Below are 20,206 nucleotides of genomic sequence, written 5' to 3'. Positions count from 1 at the left end.
GATGAAAATTGTTATTACTGACAAGACAAATGATATACACACATACAAATACACCTAGATATAAATCATTACAATTAAGGTTGGTATGTTACTTTTGTAGCTGGAGCACCTAGATTAAAACATGAATGTAAATTGAATTTAACTTGAAACAAAAAATAAATAGTAGAATTTGGATGGGATTAATGCTGTGATATGCTTGTAAAAAAAATTGAGCTTTTGTATCGTATGTTTCTACCGACTTTTATTGCAATACTCAAATTACGCAATGAAAACAAGTTTAAGCCATTTTCAAGTCTTGCTTGGAACAGGTTAACGTTTAAAAAGGTAAAGAATCGCTTATTTGCAGCGAAATGACTTTAATAGAAATACAAAAACAAATAACTTTCGCGACTAATCTAAAAAGTGTCTCAGATATTCAGAGCTGGAAATAGGAAAACATTGAAACATTGGCTACACATGAGACCTTCAAGGTGTTATTTCGTAAAGTGACCTTTGAAAATTACCTCAGTTCGTGAAATCAAGTACACTAATCACACAAAAACCGTTACTAAAAATTCACAAAATTCTTCAACTTTGCGTGTTGTCTTTTTTCCCATTGTTTCATTTTATAAAATACATATATGAACCATTGAGCTTCGAAAATATTGTTCAATGGCAAATCTGTTTGTAGTACTCTTATTAAATGGATTGACATATAAGCTGTAGTGAAAGAAATCCTTTACTTTAGTTCTACATATAGACATACAGTATCGACTGGCATATGCGTGTTCCTTTGCTTGTACGTTTCCTTGAGTTTAATGAACAGTCCATTTATCTTTACGATTTTTTTCCTAGTTTTGCCACAGAACGGCACTGTTTGCTTGGTTCTACAACTCATTGGTTAACTGATTCAACATTCCTACTAACTAGTGAATTGAACCGTTGGCTGCTTATTATTACTGTTTCATTGCCATTCTGCTGGTTATATTCAAAAATGAATACAAAATCTTATCGTTTTGCGTTATTCGCTCCTTTTGTATCGACTTCCTTTCTTTCGAATTACAACGATGTAGGACGTTTAGTCAAATTATTCTAGAGCTAATTCTAAAATGCAAAAACATTACACATTCACTCCAATTTATGATTTATACAAACATACACAAACATACAATCACATTCTCTCTTTTAAGACTTCTCTTTGATATCAATATCGGCTTCGCTTCTACCTCAGGCATAAGCAAGCCAACTAAGTGGCAGATTAGGCAGTTTACGTTAACGATTCCATCTAACACCAGCCCACAATTAGAATCAAGGTCAGTTGATAGATCGCTTTCGCTGTGTACCTACGGAAAGAGACTTTCTTCTTGTTGTAATAGTTGAGGCATTGTTGGCACTGCTGCTGCCGCTATTAGCATAGGTGTTGCTCCTGGTGGCATTACTGCCGCTAGCCGTAGTGGACGATCGTTTATTTGAGTGTGAAGCATAAGAAGACGATTGAGATGAATTGGTGTGGGCAGATGAATGATGTGTATCTTTGTTGGCAGTGTTGTTGGCTAATGATGGATTGGAATGAAGCGCAGCACTGGCACTTCTACGACGGGGTTGTGAAATGGCTGTAACATGTTACATGAGTTGTAGACACATAGAAACATCAAGATGAACTAGGAATGTTGATGAGCTTGATGTGTTTGCGTACAGTTGGTAGTTTGGGTACACACGACATCGGCTCAACTAAGTGAACACTTACCGTTTTTGTCAATGGCCGAAATGGAGCTGCAAGATGCACCAGCGATGACATTCTTCGCAGGTGTTATTGTTGGTTTGACTTTCTTTTCGTTTCCGGACCCAGATGCGCTAGATTTATGTGAAGGAGTGGACGGGGTTCCGCTTGCGCCTGCGCCAGCTCTATCCGTTGTCTTCTCCGTCTTTGGTTGAACCTGTTTGTGTACGGTTACGGTGTTCCAGTATTCCATCTGCTCTTTTCGAGATGCTGCAACTTGCCTTTGTAGATCTGGATGTTCAAATAACAAATTCTGATGAAGGGAAAATATATTAGAATATGTTTATACTTTGACGGAGCTTGTGACAGCAACCTGTTAGAGGCTACAAACAACATTAACTAGTATCATTATCTTTGAAAATGCCGTACATGACGAATGTGGAGAAGAAAATCTCACAGACACTCAATTTCATTAATCAGTGGAGTTTTTTTTTACAAGCCTCAAACCAAATGCTTCAACAGCCAGAGAAAAAAGAAATGCTGCAAATACAGTACACAGTATTGTCAGCACCGTATATGATATGTGATAACAACATGGTGCTTTATTTAAGGTGCAATAGTAAGCGGATCATTTTTCAAGAATTCAAAAGTAGTTTTTTTCGTTAGTAGTCAAATTTCTGGGCATGAAAAGACAATGGTACCACAGACAAACAGACATAACACATTGAATATTTCTCACTGTAAAACATCGTCGCTAAAACATTACCGCCATCTGTTGAGTACACTCTGGTGGGCACTACACTGAACAGATGGCGGCAGTGTGTAAACGTCAAACGCAAGGGAATTGACTATGCGCGCCACAGGTGGCGGTACTACCAACTACGATACTTTTAAATTGACCGTTAAATGCTTGTTCGACGAACAACTTGCAAGTGTTATGTCTGTTTGTCTGTGATGGTACCGTACGGATTTCGAAATTATTGTGAATACATTTCCATGGGCCAACTCAGTGGCGTCCCGTAACCTCACTTTTTGCCTGTGCCAGGCATGGAAAATCATTTGCATTCATTTCGTGCATTCATTTACATTCATTTGCCTCTAACTTTTTTCTTAAACAGCATTCCGCAAAATGTTGTGCAGAGTTTTTGTAGGTTTTGTTATTAGCTACAACTTTTGTTAACAAGTCAAATCCATATCTCTTATGCATGACGAAGCAGAAGCCACTACTGTTTTTCAGTGAATGTATTTTACATTCACTGAAAAACAGTAACAAGTTCTGCCCGCTCTAGTTCGTGATGCATAAGAGATGAGTTATGAGCAAAAGTTGTAGCTAATAACAAAACCGACAAAAGCTCTATACATTATTTTGTGGAATGCTGTTGATGAAAAAAGTTAGAGGCAAATAAATGTAAATGAATGTATGAAATGAATGCAAATGATGTTCCATGCCTGGCCTGTGCACCAACTTTTAAAACCAGGTTTAATGCCATATTTATACTCGAATCGGTTGAAAAATATGTATACTTAATCTTCTAGTTTCTTCAATATACATAGGGTTAACTACCCCATTTCCGGCCTATTAAGCACAACCCGCACTTAGTCTTTCTCAAACTAGCGCAGTTTAGCACCAAACGGAATGTTATTATTACTGATGGCTTTCAAATGTATTTACCTTTCCGTATGTACCGTAAGATTTGATAAAGAGAAACCAATCGTTGAGATATTGTCAAAAGTCTAACACTACTTCTTGACGCCAAACTCGGCCTAACGCATTGAAACGCCAATGAATTCACTTCGGCCTATCGGATGACGATAAAAATTGATTCGGTCGGAGCGCTTCTTTTGTTTTTGAGAATAATGTGTGAAAACCTTCATATCACGCGTTCTCATTGACTTCGTTCCGTAGCTTATGAACTAAAGTATCGTACCAAACGCATAATTGACTTGTTAACTCTGAAATCATGGATTTATTTGAAGTTTTCTGCTCGATAGGCCCAAAATGGGCGATTAGGCCGAAGTAGTTCTCTACCCTATATCAATTGCAAGCAATATTTTAGTAATTGTTTATGTTTTGAGAGATGGTGCACAGGTACATTGAGGTTAAGGAAACGCCACTGGGCCAACTACTAAACTTTTTCCCGCCCGTGATTACTCTCGAGGCCCATGCCTTTTTTTTTGACATTGTGAGGTATAACTTTCTGAAATTACAACCGATTTCTGTAAACATATTATAACACAGTCTGTACTAGTTCTTCTATTATCGGAAGAAAATTCAGGCCAATATCTCAAGATACTCCAGAGATATTGGTATTTTAAATTGCCGTTGATGAGGGGTGGTGAGGAGTGTTTCCCCTCGCCACCACTGGCAAAAGGGATGATCGTCGTTTCGGAAACACCCCTCTCTACCCCTAATCACCGGATGAGTTTGGTAAAGGGGATGCTCGATTCGATTCGTAACATCCTCAAAATTGTCCTTCGCTTTCTACTTTTTATACACAATTTTCACACTGTCTATAACTCTGTCTGTTACTATAACGGAACTATCCAGTGTATACTTTTATCTCCTCATATATCGTATAAAATTTTCACTTTAAGGGGAAGCTCACCGGCCCGAAAATAAAAAAATATTTTCGGTACGTTTTTATTTTTCTAAAAATATTGGGAAAAATTATCAAAACTCCAAGAAAATCAGTTTCTTCCTTAGATTTTTGTCAAAAATTACATGCAAAAAAAATTTTTCCATCCCATCATGAAAAAAAAATTGGACTCTCAGAAAAACCGAAAAGTTGATGTTTTGTGGTTTTTTGAGTCCAACTTTATGCCATAATGACTTATAAAACATGTTTTTGCACGTGAATTTTCTTTAAAAAATTAGAAAAAATGTGATTTTTTTAGATTTTTGATACTTTTTTTTCAATATTTTTAGAAAAATCAAAACGTAATTATTTTTTTCGAAGCGGTGAGCTTCCCCTAAGGGGAAGTTTATCGCCAACTAATTAGTACATTTATAATTCGATCTTTTCGAAGTCTATTTTTTCTGAAATTTTTTACCATATCGTAAACTTTCTTAAGCACGCCGTCGTTTATTTGCAATATGGCTATATGTATATATGGATGAAAATTTTAAAAATAATTAAAAAACTTCGGAAATTTCGATTTTTTTTTTCAATTCCTAATAATTTGATATTACGTACACGCAGCTCAGTTGTTTATAACAAAACATAGTTGCAACATGCCAAAATTGGCTAGTTTGTATGAAAATCGGCCTATTGTGCTAATTTAAAAGCCACCACTGTCTTTGTGTATTTGTACTAGCAGTACAGTACTATTTGGCCACTAACTTTAAGAAATAAAAATCCAGTTTTTTCCCGGTTTTTAACGATTGCCCTACCTATGTTTCCCGGTTTAATATAAACAGCTAAATATTGTAAAAATGGAATATGGGCATGATTGATCACTGCAATTTATTTTAAATGTAAAAAGTCAGAGAAACTTCCCCCAACGAAGTAAATTTTCAGAATTTTAAAAATTTATTAAGTTTCATAATTTGCATAATTTAGATAATGTTATGAAGTCCTAAATTTGAAATGTTTGTAAATGTCTCAGAATTTTGAAATTTGTATAAGTTACTTCTTGTAAGTTATTCGAACGGCACTAGGCTGTATTGATAGATTGAGCATATTTGTGTTTATAAAACAATGAGATCCATGGAATAACATTTGAATTCAAGGACTAAGAAAATGTTCAATAGTTTGAGGCTAGGCCTATATTTCACAATCTTGATCTTTGCGAGCTTTTTGAGTTTAAATATGGTGTATTTTAAAACCCTCAGATAAAAAAAAACATGATTCTTGGACTTTGACAACATGTTAGGATTCTGACACTCCGAAGCATTGGACAGATAATTATGATGAGAATGACCAATGAGTTTTGAGGAGAATTGTAGAGACATTCTAAAGATGATTATACGGGAATTTTGGGTAGACTTTCAATTCAATTTGAATATAAATTTCAGGTAATTTGGAGAAGTATTTCAAGAAAATTCTGGGTTGAGCTACAGGAGATTTCTAAGGTAGATCTATAGAATATTATGGGGATTATGACAGTAGTACTTAAGAAAACTCAAAAGCAATCGGAAGGAATTTCGAGGAGCATTCAATTCTGAATTCTCTAGAAGGGATTCAAAGCGAATGAAGCATGAGGCAAACTTAAAAGTGGGATTCGAGGCAGTGCGGTTAGCGTCGTTTAGGCGTATTGTGTGTGTGAGGAATCGATTCCTGCTCCGGCCCGAGGAACTTTTCGTAAAAACGGAAGTTTACCCACTGGTCTACTGTGTATTTTGTGTGTCGTTGTCTAGTGTTAAGAGTTCAGTCTGTGTAACCTCTTGTTTTTGAAGACGGTGTCAATTGGGTTCTTTAATTTTGAAAAATATATCGGTTTTCATCATCTGAAAGAGCTTCGTTTTCTGAGCACAGCGATATTTTTTTCGAAACCACACACTTTCATCTCGATTTTTAAATCAAGATTTAAAGCAAAATAATAACTTCACTGTTTGACACTAAACTGACAAACTGACAGCTCGCTCCCATACAAAGTGACACCGAGGGGCGCTAATAAGGTGATTTTTGCGAATGTAATCGTTCTTCTTTAAAATAGTTCCAGTGTACCAAAATTGATGAAATTTTGGGTTTGGGTTCCATTTTTAATGCAGATTACTAATATGCATTTACCTCAATACCCTTAAAGAACCCAATTGTCTTTAATGATGATATAACTTAAAATCTCGTAAATGTTGATCTGATCGATCGATCGGTGATACTCTAAGGAAGCCTTAGCGTGAAACTTCAAAGGCACAAATGTCAGCTTCTACAAAATATACAATTATGAAATTGGTACTCTCTGTTTGTAGTAGCACAGCAAACAAGGAGTAGCAATTTCAAATTTGTATTTTTTGTGGAAGCTGACATTTGTGCCTTTGAAGTTTCACGCTAAGGCTACCTTAGAGTATCACCTTATCAAATAGAAATTCTGAGGAGAGCTGCAACGAAATATGGATAATAATACCAAGGGAATCTAATTCTTATTATAGCTAAAAAAAAACTTTACGGAAGTTTAAGCTAGTTTGAAGATAGTTTCAAGAGAATTCCTAAAGGAATTAATGATATTTTGAAGAAATATCAAAAAGTTTGGGAGGATTTTATTGGAAACTTTGAGCATATTTCCAAAGAAGAAGCATATTCCTTTAAGAAATACTTTATGGTAGCCCTCAAATGATGTCATATGTAGATTGGAAATCCAGCTTTTGTTGGTTTAAAAATTCAAACTACAATGCGATTTTCCTCATTTTCCGAAAAGATTGTTGACTTCCAGGAATTTCTTAGCTGACGAGTTATTAACTTACACTTCAAGTACACACACACACACACACACTTAGTTTTTTCTACCGAGCTCGACTGTGCAAATCTCGGTAAAAATAAGTTTCACTGAGATCATAGCAAAAGTGACATTTGATTGCTGAGTCTTGGATAATGCTAAGCTGAATCTCAGCAAACAAATAAAATGTTTGCTGAGATCTCAGTAAAACTTTTTTGCCAAAATTTGCACAGCCGAGCTCGGTAGAAAAAACTAATAGCGAATTCGTTTATTATTCAGTTCCAACCTGGATCGGGTATCAAGATTGGGCCTGCTTGTTTTCTGACAAACGTCAGTTTGATCGTTTATTTTTAAAACCCAGCTCAGGTTGAGGTTTGCACCTCGATAATAAACGAATTCGCTATAAGTGTGCACAGTAACATTAGTAAATATACCCAACTTAGGTAAATAAATATAACGCTATTTCAAAGTTGACACATTCGCCATTCATGTTCAAACATTTCAAGCATAACTTTTCAAAAGGACGTAAGTCGCAAAAATAAACAAATCGATATTTTGCATTTAACCGAATATAAAATACATGCTTTTCCTACGAGTTAATGAAAAACAAGGTTTGAAATTGTAATGCATTATGGAAAATATATTCAATGAACGCCCTATGTGACCTTCTTTCATTTTACTTTGACTATATGTTTTAGTATTACTTCTACGTGAAGTCAACGATTTACATAGTTGAAGATGCTAATTTCAAATAACAGACTGTAGTGGTAATTTTTATACGATAGATGGAGTAGATGAAAGCATAGAGTTGATAGTTCCGTTAGAGTACGGCAGTGTGAAGATTGCATATAGATATTAGAATAGCGAGCTAGAACAACTTTTAAGGAAGGTACAAATCGGTTTTTTCATCTCTCTTTACCAAACTCCCCCTTTGGAGAGGGATGGTGAGGGGTACCCGCTCAAGTACCAACTGTGTGTTTGAAACAGTTCTACCGGCGGGGGGGACACCCCTCACCATCCCTCTCCAAAGGGGGAGTTTGGTAAAGAGAGATGAAAAATCCGATTTGTACCAAAATTATGTAAGTTAATTCCATCTAAATTGCAATAGCATCAACATTACGATACTAAACTTCACTGAGAAGCTAATTTTACGAACAGGTTTACAATGAAGACCTAGAAAACTCTATAAAGCCACTCTATGCTGTGTAGAACAGAAGGGGAAGTGCAAACCAATCGGTGAAGCAAAAAGTTGTACGTTTTTCTGCTTAACAAGTGATGCGTTGTGGTTGTGGGGTAGCGTTCCACACGGGTTTTCTATGCGCACTCACACTATCACAGCATGCTGTCTATATTAACTGCAGGCAGAAGATGCCTTCTACCGCTAGGTGCGCTAGTGTTTTCCAATGAAAAGTGGAGCCACTTTCTGATGTGAAGTTCCCCTTCTGTTCTGTGCCATTATCCTAAAATCTCATTTAGTTAGTTCTTTGAGCTCATTAAGCTGTTAAGATTACAATAAGGAACAATAAATAGAAGTATTCAGAAAAAAAATCATCATCTTCTCTTAAAGCTGCGCTTAACAATCAACTCAGCTGAATTCAAGGGACTTGAACGTGAATTGAACGTGCCTCAACTGACTTGATCAACATACACGAATTGAAAAAAGTTGAACCAGGCTTAACTTTTGAAGCCAGTTTAATTCAACTGAGTTGATCAATGACTTGCATTCTCTAAACCCACCTTAACTCTTAATCATTCCTGCATTTACTAAAAGGCGCTCCAATGCGCTCAAGGAATTGATTTTTGTTGAACACATTTGGATCGCGCAGACGCACCAATCTACTCGAAGTTTAAATTTGGCAGACGCAATTAAGTATAACATCTATTAAGAGACGCACATACCCATTAGCAGCTTAAATTTTGCAACAACTAACAACATCTAGTGTCTAAGGATTGATGTTTATCTCAATTCAACTCAGCAATGTTAAAACACCCAGTGGGAGCTGAATTTATAATAGGTTCAAAATCATTTATTTGAGTAACTTTTGCTCAAGTTGCTAAAATGCAACATCAAGCATTAAGTAACCACAAGTTCGCAACTCTATTTATAATTTGAAATGAAAAACCATCCTCAAACTACACCGAGTAATTAAGTTGTTTGGAACTAGCGAAGCCAGCCATACTTATTGATAAGTTTCTGTTGTAAAGAAATCTTTTCCTGGCTTTGAATGAAACTCTCAGAGATTCCCTGATTTTCCAGGTCCAAAAATTAATTCCCTGATATTATCTGATTTTAAAGGTTTTTACCGGAAGTCGACACCCTGTAATTTAATATACAATAAAGAAGGGAATATCCCTACTTCGAATAATTAATATAGAAATGAATATTCCCTTCTATGAAGATATAATTGAATATTCCCTCCTTCTAATATATAATAAAGAACGCAATATTCCCTTATTCCAAAATTTAATAAAGAAGGAAACACACTCTTCTTCAAATATATAAGATGGAAATAAACTCTTCTTCGAAGAAAATATTCCCTTCTTCGTATATTTTATACAGAAGGAAATAATCCATTTTTCGAATTTTTAATAAAGAAGGGAATATTCACTTTTTTAAATATATAATAAAGAAGGAGGAAATAATCCCATCTTCAAATATGTAATAAAGAAAGGAATATTCCCTTCTTTGAATATTTAAAAATGGAAATAATCCCATCTTCGAATATTTAATAAAGAATGAAATCTCGATGAACATTTCAAATGGTCCTATCTGCTTTGATCGATTCTCTTAATCGACTTTCTCTTTCGTTAATAACTCAGCTGCAAAACCTTTCCCTGTTGTATTTGACGTTTTGGACGCTAGATAAGAACCTCCTTTATCAAACTATGTGGTAGAATTAGCGCGAAATCTGTTTGCATAGCAGTGGTTATGAAAAGAGAAAGTCGATGAAGAGAATCGATCAAAGCAGATAGGACCATTTGAAATGTTCATCGAGAAATATTCGATTCTATAACATTCCCCCGAAAATCATTCCCCAGAAAAGCATGCTTTGTATTAGATTGACTATTTTTGTTTATTATGTAGTCACTCCTGGAATCTTCTTTCGCGTATATAAAAAGAAGAGAAAAACTTCTTAATGGATCAAGGGGTTTTCCCTTCTTTGAAAATATAAGAAAAGGAACTAATTAATTCTTTGGATATACGATAAAGAAGGGAATATTTTCTTCTTTGAAAATATAATAAATGTAAATAATTAATTCTTTGGATACACGATAAAGAAGGGAATATTCCCTTCTTTTAATATTTAAAAGATAATAAATTAATTTGTTAAATATATGATAAAGAAGAGAATATTCCCTTATTTGAAAATATCACAAAAGGAAATAATTAATTCTTTGGATAAACGATAAAGAAGGGAATATTCCCTTCTTTTAATACATATAAGAGAAAATAATTAATTCGTTAAATATATGATAAAGAAGGGAATATTCCCTTCTTTTAATATCAAAGGAAATTATATAATCAATAGCTTTTCGCAAGGGATTCGGGGTAATGCCCATTCGGGATAATAACGTGTGGAATAATGTTATAAGTTTGTAATCGGTAGTTCAACGTTCCATGCACCGATTTTTTAATCCATAACGAGAAATTCTTCAACTCAGATCGAACAATTCTTCGATAAGGTTTAACAGTTTCCGACTGGTTGAATTGGATTGCATAATTGACCCTTTGACTTTTTAAATGATGTACGAAGTGCTCGAAAACTTGAAGGTTGTTGAAGGTTTCTAAAGAGCTATAAATGGTTTGGAATTGATAAATACATAGTTCCATAAAAGTAAACGTAGTATATCATCAATAGTAAACAAAAATAAAAGTGAAAATTACTAATGTCATCATCTTTTCTGGGGAATGGTACATTCTGGGGAATGCTTTTCTGAGGAATGGTGCATTCTGGGGAATGGAATTCTGGGGAATGGAATTCTGGGGAATGGTTTTCTGGGGAATGTTATAGAATCGAAATATTCCCTTCTTCGAATAAATAATATCCTCTCAAAAGATGAAGATTTTTCTTTTGATATATTCTGGGAAGTTTTTCGGGGGAATCCTTTTCTCGTGACTCAAGGCTCGCCTACACGTAAACCAGCACCATCATCGGGTTGGGTTCCCCTATCCGATGATGCTGTTAATTTACGTTCGGTTGACGAGGCAAGAACCATTCAAGTTTTGTTTATCCAAGTTTTTTTTTTTTTCTTTTGGTTTGTTTTTTCCGTTGATCTTGTTTTCCGTGCTGATCACCAATGCTACCGACGTGCCAGGAAGGCAGCTCCCACACCTGGACCCTACCTATCGACCCATCAACTCATGAACCGGGGACCAACGGCTTTACTTCCCATCCGAAGGAAGGCGTGATCAGAGATGTTATGCGTCAGAACATCCTGGCGGCGCCGACTGGGATTGAACCCAGGCCTGCTGGGGTGTGAGGTAATCACGCTTACCACTACACCACCGGCGCCGTTGTATCCAAGTTTTGTTTATACAAAGTTTATAATACCTTTTCAATTGTTGGCCTATTGAATTGGTACTGCTTTGCGATAGATCAAAATTCTATCCGCCAGACTAAAACTATAGCGACTATAGTGTGCACATGCTCAATAAAAAGGGATTACAGAAACAATACTAACCTGTAATTTTCTAATAGCCTTCTGCATTACTTCGGGCGAAACCAATCCGAAATCGAACATGGAGCCCACATGGAGCACGAAGTTCCGGTATAAATTTTTCCGTAGCAAATCACGTCCTCGACAATTGATGAACATGTCCAATGCGACTGGAATCTGGCAATCACCAACGTAGCCATATTTCATCACATGTAAATTCCACATCTTCATCAGTTCCTTCTCGCCCTCATTCACGTCGGTAAACTCGTCGATCATTTGCATCGTTTTGTACTGTAACCACAGTGGATCGCTTTCACCCTCCGAATCGATATCCAACTCTTTTGGATGAACCGGTAGGCAGGTCATTGTATGGTGGTACATTCTAAATTGAAAGCAGAATATTTTAAATTAAATGCGAAAAGTATTAAACGTAAATGTACCCTAAATCTAGCTACTTACCTGCTATGTCCAGTGATGAACGGTCGCTGACTATCGAATTCATTCTCATCGCACTCGATAAACTCGGTCAGGCTATGTTTCTGACGCCGTGGTCTGCATACGAGCAGGTTCGTGACAACAGTTCTGCGCATAGGACCTCGTCGAGAAAATGCGTTAACGCTACCAAGCAAATCGTGTGGTGATCCGTTGTATGAACCATCGTACATTTCATTGATCGACACATCGATTCTAGCTCCATTTGGTATCGGTATGTACGTAAAAATAAATCTTGCGTGGCAAAGTTTCAAGTGTTTTAGCAATGGATACAGTGTACCGCAGTTCAGGCTGCACCATGGGCAGTGGAAATCCGACTTGGTTTCTGTTTGTTGACGAGAATTGTTGTTGTACACGAATTGATAGATGATGTGATCAATTTTAGGTTCATCGGCGTAATGCTTCAGTTCTGTGGAACCAGAGGTTTGGTTAGTAGCTCCAATAGGCACAAGTGCACCCGTATTTCCGTCAAACTGCGAAGTGATATTGGAATTACCTGCAGCTGCCGCAGGTGTGAGGATACTATTGTTATTGATGTTAATGCTGAGGTTCCTTTTGTATGACGACGAAAGTGCCTCAGGTTTATGATTCTCCTTGTCATTGCTGTTATTCAAGTTTATCGTTACGGGTTGCGGTCTATCCACTAGACCAGGCAATGCTTCTTTAGTCCACTGTAAACGAAACTTGAGGCTTGGTGATTTACTGAACAAAACAATAGGATTTTGATCATCGAGGCCGTTCTGTTTGTAGATGTCAATTATGTCTACGTCGTTGCGATCGCCATTCAGTGGCTGGATTGTCTCCCAGGTGGAATTTTTCTTCGGTGAATTATACTTTTGCATTTGTTGCTGATGTGGCAAGATCTCCTGTACGGTAAGCTCATAGTCACCTTCTTTTAGCAAACATCTACCGTATTTGTCGTATATGATCAGCTCAGTTCCGAACAACTTGCTTGTAACGCTCAATTTTTGTCTCTTCGCCGAAGGCTCTTCATCACTTCCACCATTTTCATACGCATCAGTTCCGTTCGATATAGCGCAATAACTGTTTTCCGTATTGCAATGCATATGGATCCTGAACAGCAGAAGAAAGGACAATTGTGGCCCAGCCACCTGATTTACGCCCACCGAGTTGAATGATTCTGTAGCAATACTGATTGTAGGCACCTTGTCGTCAGCTACTTTTTCCATCGGATTCACCACCACTTCGGATTTTCCTACAGCCACCTGCATCAGCGCCGACGAGATATCTTTGCGTTTGTTGTGTGAGATTTTCAAGAGAATCGTTTCCACTTGTACGGTCTTAGCACCATTCTCGTCAAGATCCACATTTTTCGAGTCATCTGTTATATTGTCAACGTGACTTTGGTCGTAAAAACCCAGAAATAGTATTGTTAGGTATTCGCCAGTCAGCAACAATCCATTAACTTTGTCGTTACGTATTTTGTTCATTTTTTGAGCCAACATTGTGTCAATTTTGAAGATGTTACGACTTTTATGTGAACGGGACATCCTGTGACGCATGTATGATAAGTTTCGGTTCAGGAATATGGGCTGCCAAATACAAAAAAAAAAGTTATTCAACACTATTCAATATTGATGCAACGAATACATCTTACCGATATCATGTTTCGAGTCCTTAAATACCGATATATCTGGGTTGGTTCTGAAAGAAGCAATTAAGATAAATAATTCAATATGATTATTTGTGAATAACAAAAAGTAGTGTACTACCCATGATCGCATAACAGTCCCAAATCGATAGAAAATCAAGCAAACATGGGATGGATATGTGATTTTGTGCAGTTTAGTGGTACAGATACAGGTAGGTTTTAATTTAAACACACAAAAAATCAATAAATAACAATTATTGCTGGTTCAACAAATCCGTTTTATTGTTTTGTGTGTCACCGGTCTCCGTTTTTAAGTCCTTTGCGTCTCGCGGTTTTGCTTCTATACGCTCCTCAATCTTTCTTGACTGTGTGCGATAAATGTCTAGGTAGGGTAGAAACTTGCTTCGGCCTAAGCGCCCATTTTGGGCCTGTCAAACAGACAACATCAAATAAATCCATGATTTCAGCGTTAACAGGTCAATTTTGCGTTTGGTACGATACTTTAGTTCAAATGCTACCGAACGAAGTCAATAAGAACGCGTGATATGAATGTTTGCACTCAATATTCTCAAAAACAAATGAAGCGCTCCGACCGAATCAATCTTTATCTTCATCCGATAGGCCGAAGTGAATTCATTGGCGTTTCAAAGCGTTAGGCCGAGTTTTGAATCCGTAGGCCGAGTTTGGTGTCAAGAAGCAGTGTTAGATTTTTAACAATATCTCAACAATTTGTTTTTCTTTATCAAATCTTACGGTAAATACGGAAAGGTAAATAAATTTGGAAGCCATTAGTTAGTTTTAGATCACATCGAGGATTATTGCTAGTCCTAAGCACCGTCTATTGGTTCTTTGTGTAATTACAGCTGATCTGGCAAAAACAGAGTAGCAACCGTGGCTCATGCTCGTATTGCAAATTCATAAATCAGCAATGTAATGCAAATATATTCAAAAAATGTCCTCTCAAATCATTTTTTGAAACTGCAATGGGGCAAGAATGCCAACCCCTGTTGGTCAAAAGTGCCATGCGTCTTACATGGAGTGAAATCGATTAATGTTTGTTTATTACAATGCTTTTTGATTTTTAATCGTGCTAGCAACAGCTGTTACTGTTTACTAAATTTAACTATTAAATTATACAATATTATTCAATACAAAACAAATAAACCATGTTTACCAATGAAATCAAATGAAAACTATTGTTGATGATATTTTATGTAACTGGTTTTGTCAAATATGGTGAAAATGAGCTTACCGAAGACTTAAATGCACAATGCAGCAATTTCTCAAGCAATTTGTTTAAATTTTTTTTATAAATGTAGGGGTCGCGTGTGAGGTTCAATTTTAAAAGGTGATTATTGAACAATTAAAGAGAATATTTACATATTCTTTGTTATTGTTAATAGTGCTTTAATTAACCTTCCTACGATATAAAAAAAAGTTACGCAACGATTTCGGAGGCATTATCTTACCAAATTTAAAATTATTTACACCCACTAATCTTTTGGGAACCAATTCGCACGGCACCTTAAAATTCGCAGAATTTCATGGAGAATTCATCAGATACTATGTGTACTGTCTGGTTCAGCATTGGCCACTTGGTGGTCCCTGAATAGGTTCCGGAGGCCATTTTATCATTTTCATAGAACGAATTCGTGTGGCTCCTTCACATTTGTTGAATTTCATGAAGAATTTATAAGTCGTTGTGCCAATTTGGTCGTGGCACATTTCGAGTATGAGAGAGTAATTGCAGTTAGATCAAAAGTGCCTGAGAAAATGCAAGTACTTTCGCAGATTACCCGAAGTTGCGATAGTGAAGGTAAGATCACAGAAAAGCAGACATAACACTCTTAAAACGTTCATCAAAATCGTTTTTAACGGTCAATTTAAATGTTTCTTAGTTGATAGTACTGCCATTTGTGGTGCACATAATCAATTCCCTAGCGTTTGACGTTTACACACTACAACCATCTGTTGAGTGTATTGCCCATCAAAGTATATACGACAGATGGCGGTAGGGTTTACAATTATAAATGTTCAATGTGTTGTGTCTGCTTGTCTGTGATATAACATTGAGGTAACGTTAGGATAAATTCAAAACATTGAGAAATATTACGCATCACTTTCAGAAATACTTCACTTCGCAACCGATGAACCATTCTGACGGCCATATGAGTACCCAAGTAACCATATAGTCGCACTATAGCTTGTGTATTCTTACTTTGCTTGAGTATGGTTAGTTGGGGAATCTGATGAAACTGTCACTTCTTGAAACTGATCACTTTCGTATTTCTTTCATTCTCCTTTCGCAAACGGAGCGCTCGATGGACCAGTGACTTTGGACGTGAGCCTCGTGCCAGATCATCATGGCAATTCAATAACATATGGTGGACATCAAACCGACCAAAAAAGGCGGAATCATATTAGAACCAACCAACCAAGGACGATCTACGGAAGGAAATTGCCGGTGAAGCACGGAATGAAATACGAAGCGTTAGAGAAAAAAGTCCAAGGGATTCCAAAAGAAGCAAATAACGACGGCGGAAGAGCAGAATATGGTGAGAGCTTTCCATTTATTTATTTACATGCCAGGGTTGAAAAGAATATTTTCGAACCTGGAAGTGTGTATGTATCACCAATATCCATTTGATAACGGTGATGCATACATGCGGAGCTTATTGTGAGTGAAAGTAACCTCGGAATTAGCGTGACTCTCCAGACATTCTGAAATGGGTTGCTGGATCTGCAATAGAGCTATCACCTTCTAACTCCCGGACTAAAGCTGTCTACAATGACCATAAATGTGACATTGTAGAGAGAGTTCTTCCATAATAACACTGCCGGCCAGTGGGGGTCTAGAGGGAATACACACACACACACACACACACAATTTATAAGAGGCCATGTCAACATGTCCGGGCGACATTGGCCATCCGGTGGTCTCGGAACATGTTTCGGGAACCCTTGAAAGGTGACCAATATATCATTTTCATCAGTGGCGTGCCGTAGCCTCACTTTTTACCTGTGCACCAACTTTCAAAACCAGATTTAATGCCATATTTATAATCGAATCGGTTTAAAAATAAACTTAATGTTCTAGTTTACTCTATATCTATCCATTGCAAGCAATTTTTTGATAATTGCTTATGTTTTGATTGTTGGTGTACAAGTAGATTGAGTTAAGGAAACGCCACTGATTTTAAAAGAACCACGTCGTGCGACACCTCAAAATTTGCAGAATTTCGTGGAAAATGCATCAGAAGCTACGTCAACAGTCTAGAGCAACATTGGCCATCTGGCTAACCCTGGAACGGTAGCCAATTTATAATGTTCATAGAACCAATTCGTGCGACACTTCCGAATTCGCAGAATTTCATGAAGAATTCATCAGACACCATGCCAACATGTCCGGGGCAACATTGGCCACCCGGTGGTCTCGGAACAGGATCCGGGATTCCTGGAAAGGTGGCTAATTTATAATGTTCATAGGACCAAGTCGTGTGACACCTCAAGATTCGCAGAATTTCATGAATAATTCATCAGAGGGTATGTCAACTGTCTAAATCAACATTGGTCACCTGGTGGTCCCGGAAAAGGTTCCGGAGTAACCGTAAATGTGGCCAATTTATCACTTCCATCCACAGAACCAAGCCGTGTGGTACCTCAAAATTTACAGAATTTCATGGAAAATTCATATGGTGTGGGAGGTGTTGATTTGGATTTCATAATCATAATGATAATTCTATCATATTCAAAAGAACAGCCATGAAACCATTCACCATTATTTGTATGACTCTTCTATCTGCTACCAGGTGCTGAAGCGAGCACTAAATTTTAAATTAACAATCCCATGAAAATAAGTAGGACAGGGATGGATCGCTCTTTTGAAGCTTTTTCATAAATTTGTTTTTATATAGAATGCATGTGTTAAATCCAATTGAATTTCCAGTTAACCCATCTTATAATATATAGTTTATTGCTATTAATCTCCCTATAAAATTTAAAAATTTTGGCAACGCAGAGCCACACTGTGTTTTCACTGAAGGTATACTTGAGAGCGCAGAAATTTTGCATTTTAATTTGCAGATTCATAGCACTAAACTATCGATTTTAAGATGGGTTAACTGAAAATTCAATTGGATTTAACATAAGCATTCGATAATAAAAAGTAATTAAAAAGCCTCAAAAGAGTGATGCAGTTAGATACATTGTAGTGTTCAGTGAAGCAAGTCTATGTGAAAAGATGAATAATCCGTTGAATAAATTGTGCCTTACTTGTTGCGATCAGGAGTTTCCGACATATCCTCAACAAAATCCTTATTTTCTGGCGTTTAGTCGAGTGGCGCAAAGCAGTTAGTAATTGAGGATTCACAGCTACAGCCCCCTAGGATTAACGTAGACTTCTCTACAAATACTTATTTTCCTTACACATCAAAATTGTTCGCCAATTGACCACTTTGTCAAGCAGTTTTGGCGTGACTTTCTACCAGCGATTTCACAAAACTGGACCAACTAATTTCTATTTTTTTATGAAACGCACAAATGTTAGCTACTTTTCTCGTGGTTCTAGAAGAAAAAATCTCAAAATAATGTTTTATTTCAAAGTTCGAGTGGTAGTAAACGTCATTTTAACTGCTCGAATGAAGTGGTTAATTGCCAAATTGCGAAACTAGGATTTTTTCTTTAATTACACCAAGGTATACAGAACACAATCATATGATTCCTTGTAGAGTTCACAAATGGCCGCTACGTAGGCTATAAATACACTTCCACCTCGAATTTTCAATTACACAAACCTCGAAAATTACATATCCATTTCACCTGAAATTGCTACTGCATGTATGCTGCAGCGCAGCAAACGTGGAGTAACAGTTTCATTGTAGTACGTGTCGTGGAAGCTGATATTTGTGCACTTAAAGTGTCGAAGTGGTAGCGAGAATAAGGATCTCACAGCGAACCACCTGGGGAGTGCTAAGAGTTCTTTGTTTACAAAAGCAGTCCCTTTGACATATTAATCGATTTATTGACCTCTTAGTTTTAAATTTGCATCAACAGGCCACTAGCTGCCTCCGATACAAATTCTTTAGTCTTCTAAGCTCTGCAACTTCCGTAAGAGGCACATACTTTCAGTGTTATTCCAAAAGAGTTCTCATGTTGTGAAGCAATGTATTTGAACTGAGCTAATCTGAAACCATGAATACGAACTGATACAAATATTTAAATGGTTCATTAATTATTTAAAGATTCTTTATAAAATCACGGGTAGGACATTGCTTGTTGTTGGCTAAAAATGTCCATAATAGAGATTTAAAAAAATGCTTCATTGTCCTACCAGTCCCACCCACTTCTAGCGCTTCTGCGGTTTGCCACAATACTACCACGCTGTCTAGGCACCTGATTTTTTTATTATTATTTTAAAGAGGGCGTCATTTTAAGATTTTTTTTTTGTCTTTCAACTGGCTAAGACCACAGTTGGCCCATCTCGCCTCATTTTAAGATTGCTAAGGGCGCAGTCAAGCCTCGCTAAGTCTAGCTTCAAATTGCCAGCTGTGAAAATTCTCAAAAAAAAAATCTCTTTGGGCAAATTGGAAATAAGAAGATAATGAACGAAATAATCAAAACATTGTAAACCGGGGCTTCACGGCGACCTCTTCCTACGGATCGTTTTCCCCTTGACTCTACTTCCACCACCCACAGTCTACCACATCGACTCTGCTGATAATTTTATTAATTTACACGAAAAGGTGAACCTTGTATGCCTGGTTGAACACCCCCCAAGAAAGAAAAAAAAACCAATACAATAACAATCCACACTCACTTTCAAAGGCTTGCATAAAAAGCTCATGGTCCGTCTGGAGTTGTTCCATTTTAGGCTGCTTGGCCACTTCCGCTTCCCTGTCCTTTTTCTTCGATACCATCTTGCGGTTCTTAGAATTACTACTACCACTAGCACAGCCACTTCCAGCAGCAGCGCCGCTGGAACCTTTTAATTCCTTTCCGTCCAGCTTGATGGCGGTATTAGTAATTTACCGATTATGGGCTATTGACCAAGCAGACGAGGAAGAAGGGTTAGCGGAGTGGTAGCAATGGTTTCTTTTTCCAATGCAGTACCCTCGATGGATTCCTGCGCGAAGAGGTTTTTCACGACTTATTTCACATGGAATTCAGAGCAAAACACCGATAACCGAAATCACGATATTATTTTCCGTTTCTAGCAACTGAAAACTACACAACAAAACAGATTCTCGATGCGCAGCTTCGTTTTTGCAAAAGACGACGATCAGAAAATAAAACCCGCTCAAAAGGTGCGAGCAATGTTTGACATGACGCTCACTCAATCTAGTACTGCTGTTCGCGATTCGAGTCGAGTTCGG

The 20,206-nt window shown here is 37.1% G+C and overlaps 1 protein-coding gene across 2 annotated transcripts; it reads right to left on the bottom strand.

The window, feature by feature from the left end:
* Nucleotides 1–224: 224 nt before the first annotated feature.
* On the bottom strand, nt 225–20,149 carry Su(z)12 (Polycomb protein Su(z)12). 2 transcript variants are annotated; one of them, XM_065229827.1, is made up of 7 exons: nt 19,651–20,149; nt 13,842–13,888; nt 12,720–13,776; nt 12,191–12,632; nt 11,756–12,113; nt 1,727–2,012; nt 225–1,592 (listed from the first exon to the last, which is right to left on the bottom strand). In XM_065229827.1, the coding sequence occupies exons 1-7, from the start codon at nt 19,748–19,750 to the stop codon at nt 1,294–1,296; spliced, it is 2,589 nt and encodes an 862-aa protein (XP_065085899.1). In that variant the 5' UTR covers nt 19,751–20,149; the 3' UTR covers nt 225–1,293. The 2 variants fall into 2 exon arrangements, with proteins under 2 accessions (XP_065085899.1, XP_065085890.1); XM_065229818.1 differs by having other exon boundaries at nt 12,191–13,776.
* Nucleotides 20,150–20,206: the final 57 nt, after the last annotated feature.

Source organism: Ochlerotatus camptorhynchus, unplaced genomic scaffold (assembly GCF_037179485.1).
Source record: "Ochlerotatus camptorhynchus isolate MF236.1 unplaced genomic scaffold, CSIRO-AGI_Acam_v1.1 ptg000025l, whole genome shotgun sequence".
Lineage (NCBI taxonomy): Eukaryota > Metazoa > Arthropoda > Insecta > Diptera > Culicidae > Ochlerotatus > Ochlerotatus camptorhynchus.
Note: the sequence above shows the minus strand (reverse complement) of the source record. Positions and strands in the feature narration are given on the sequence as shown.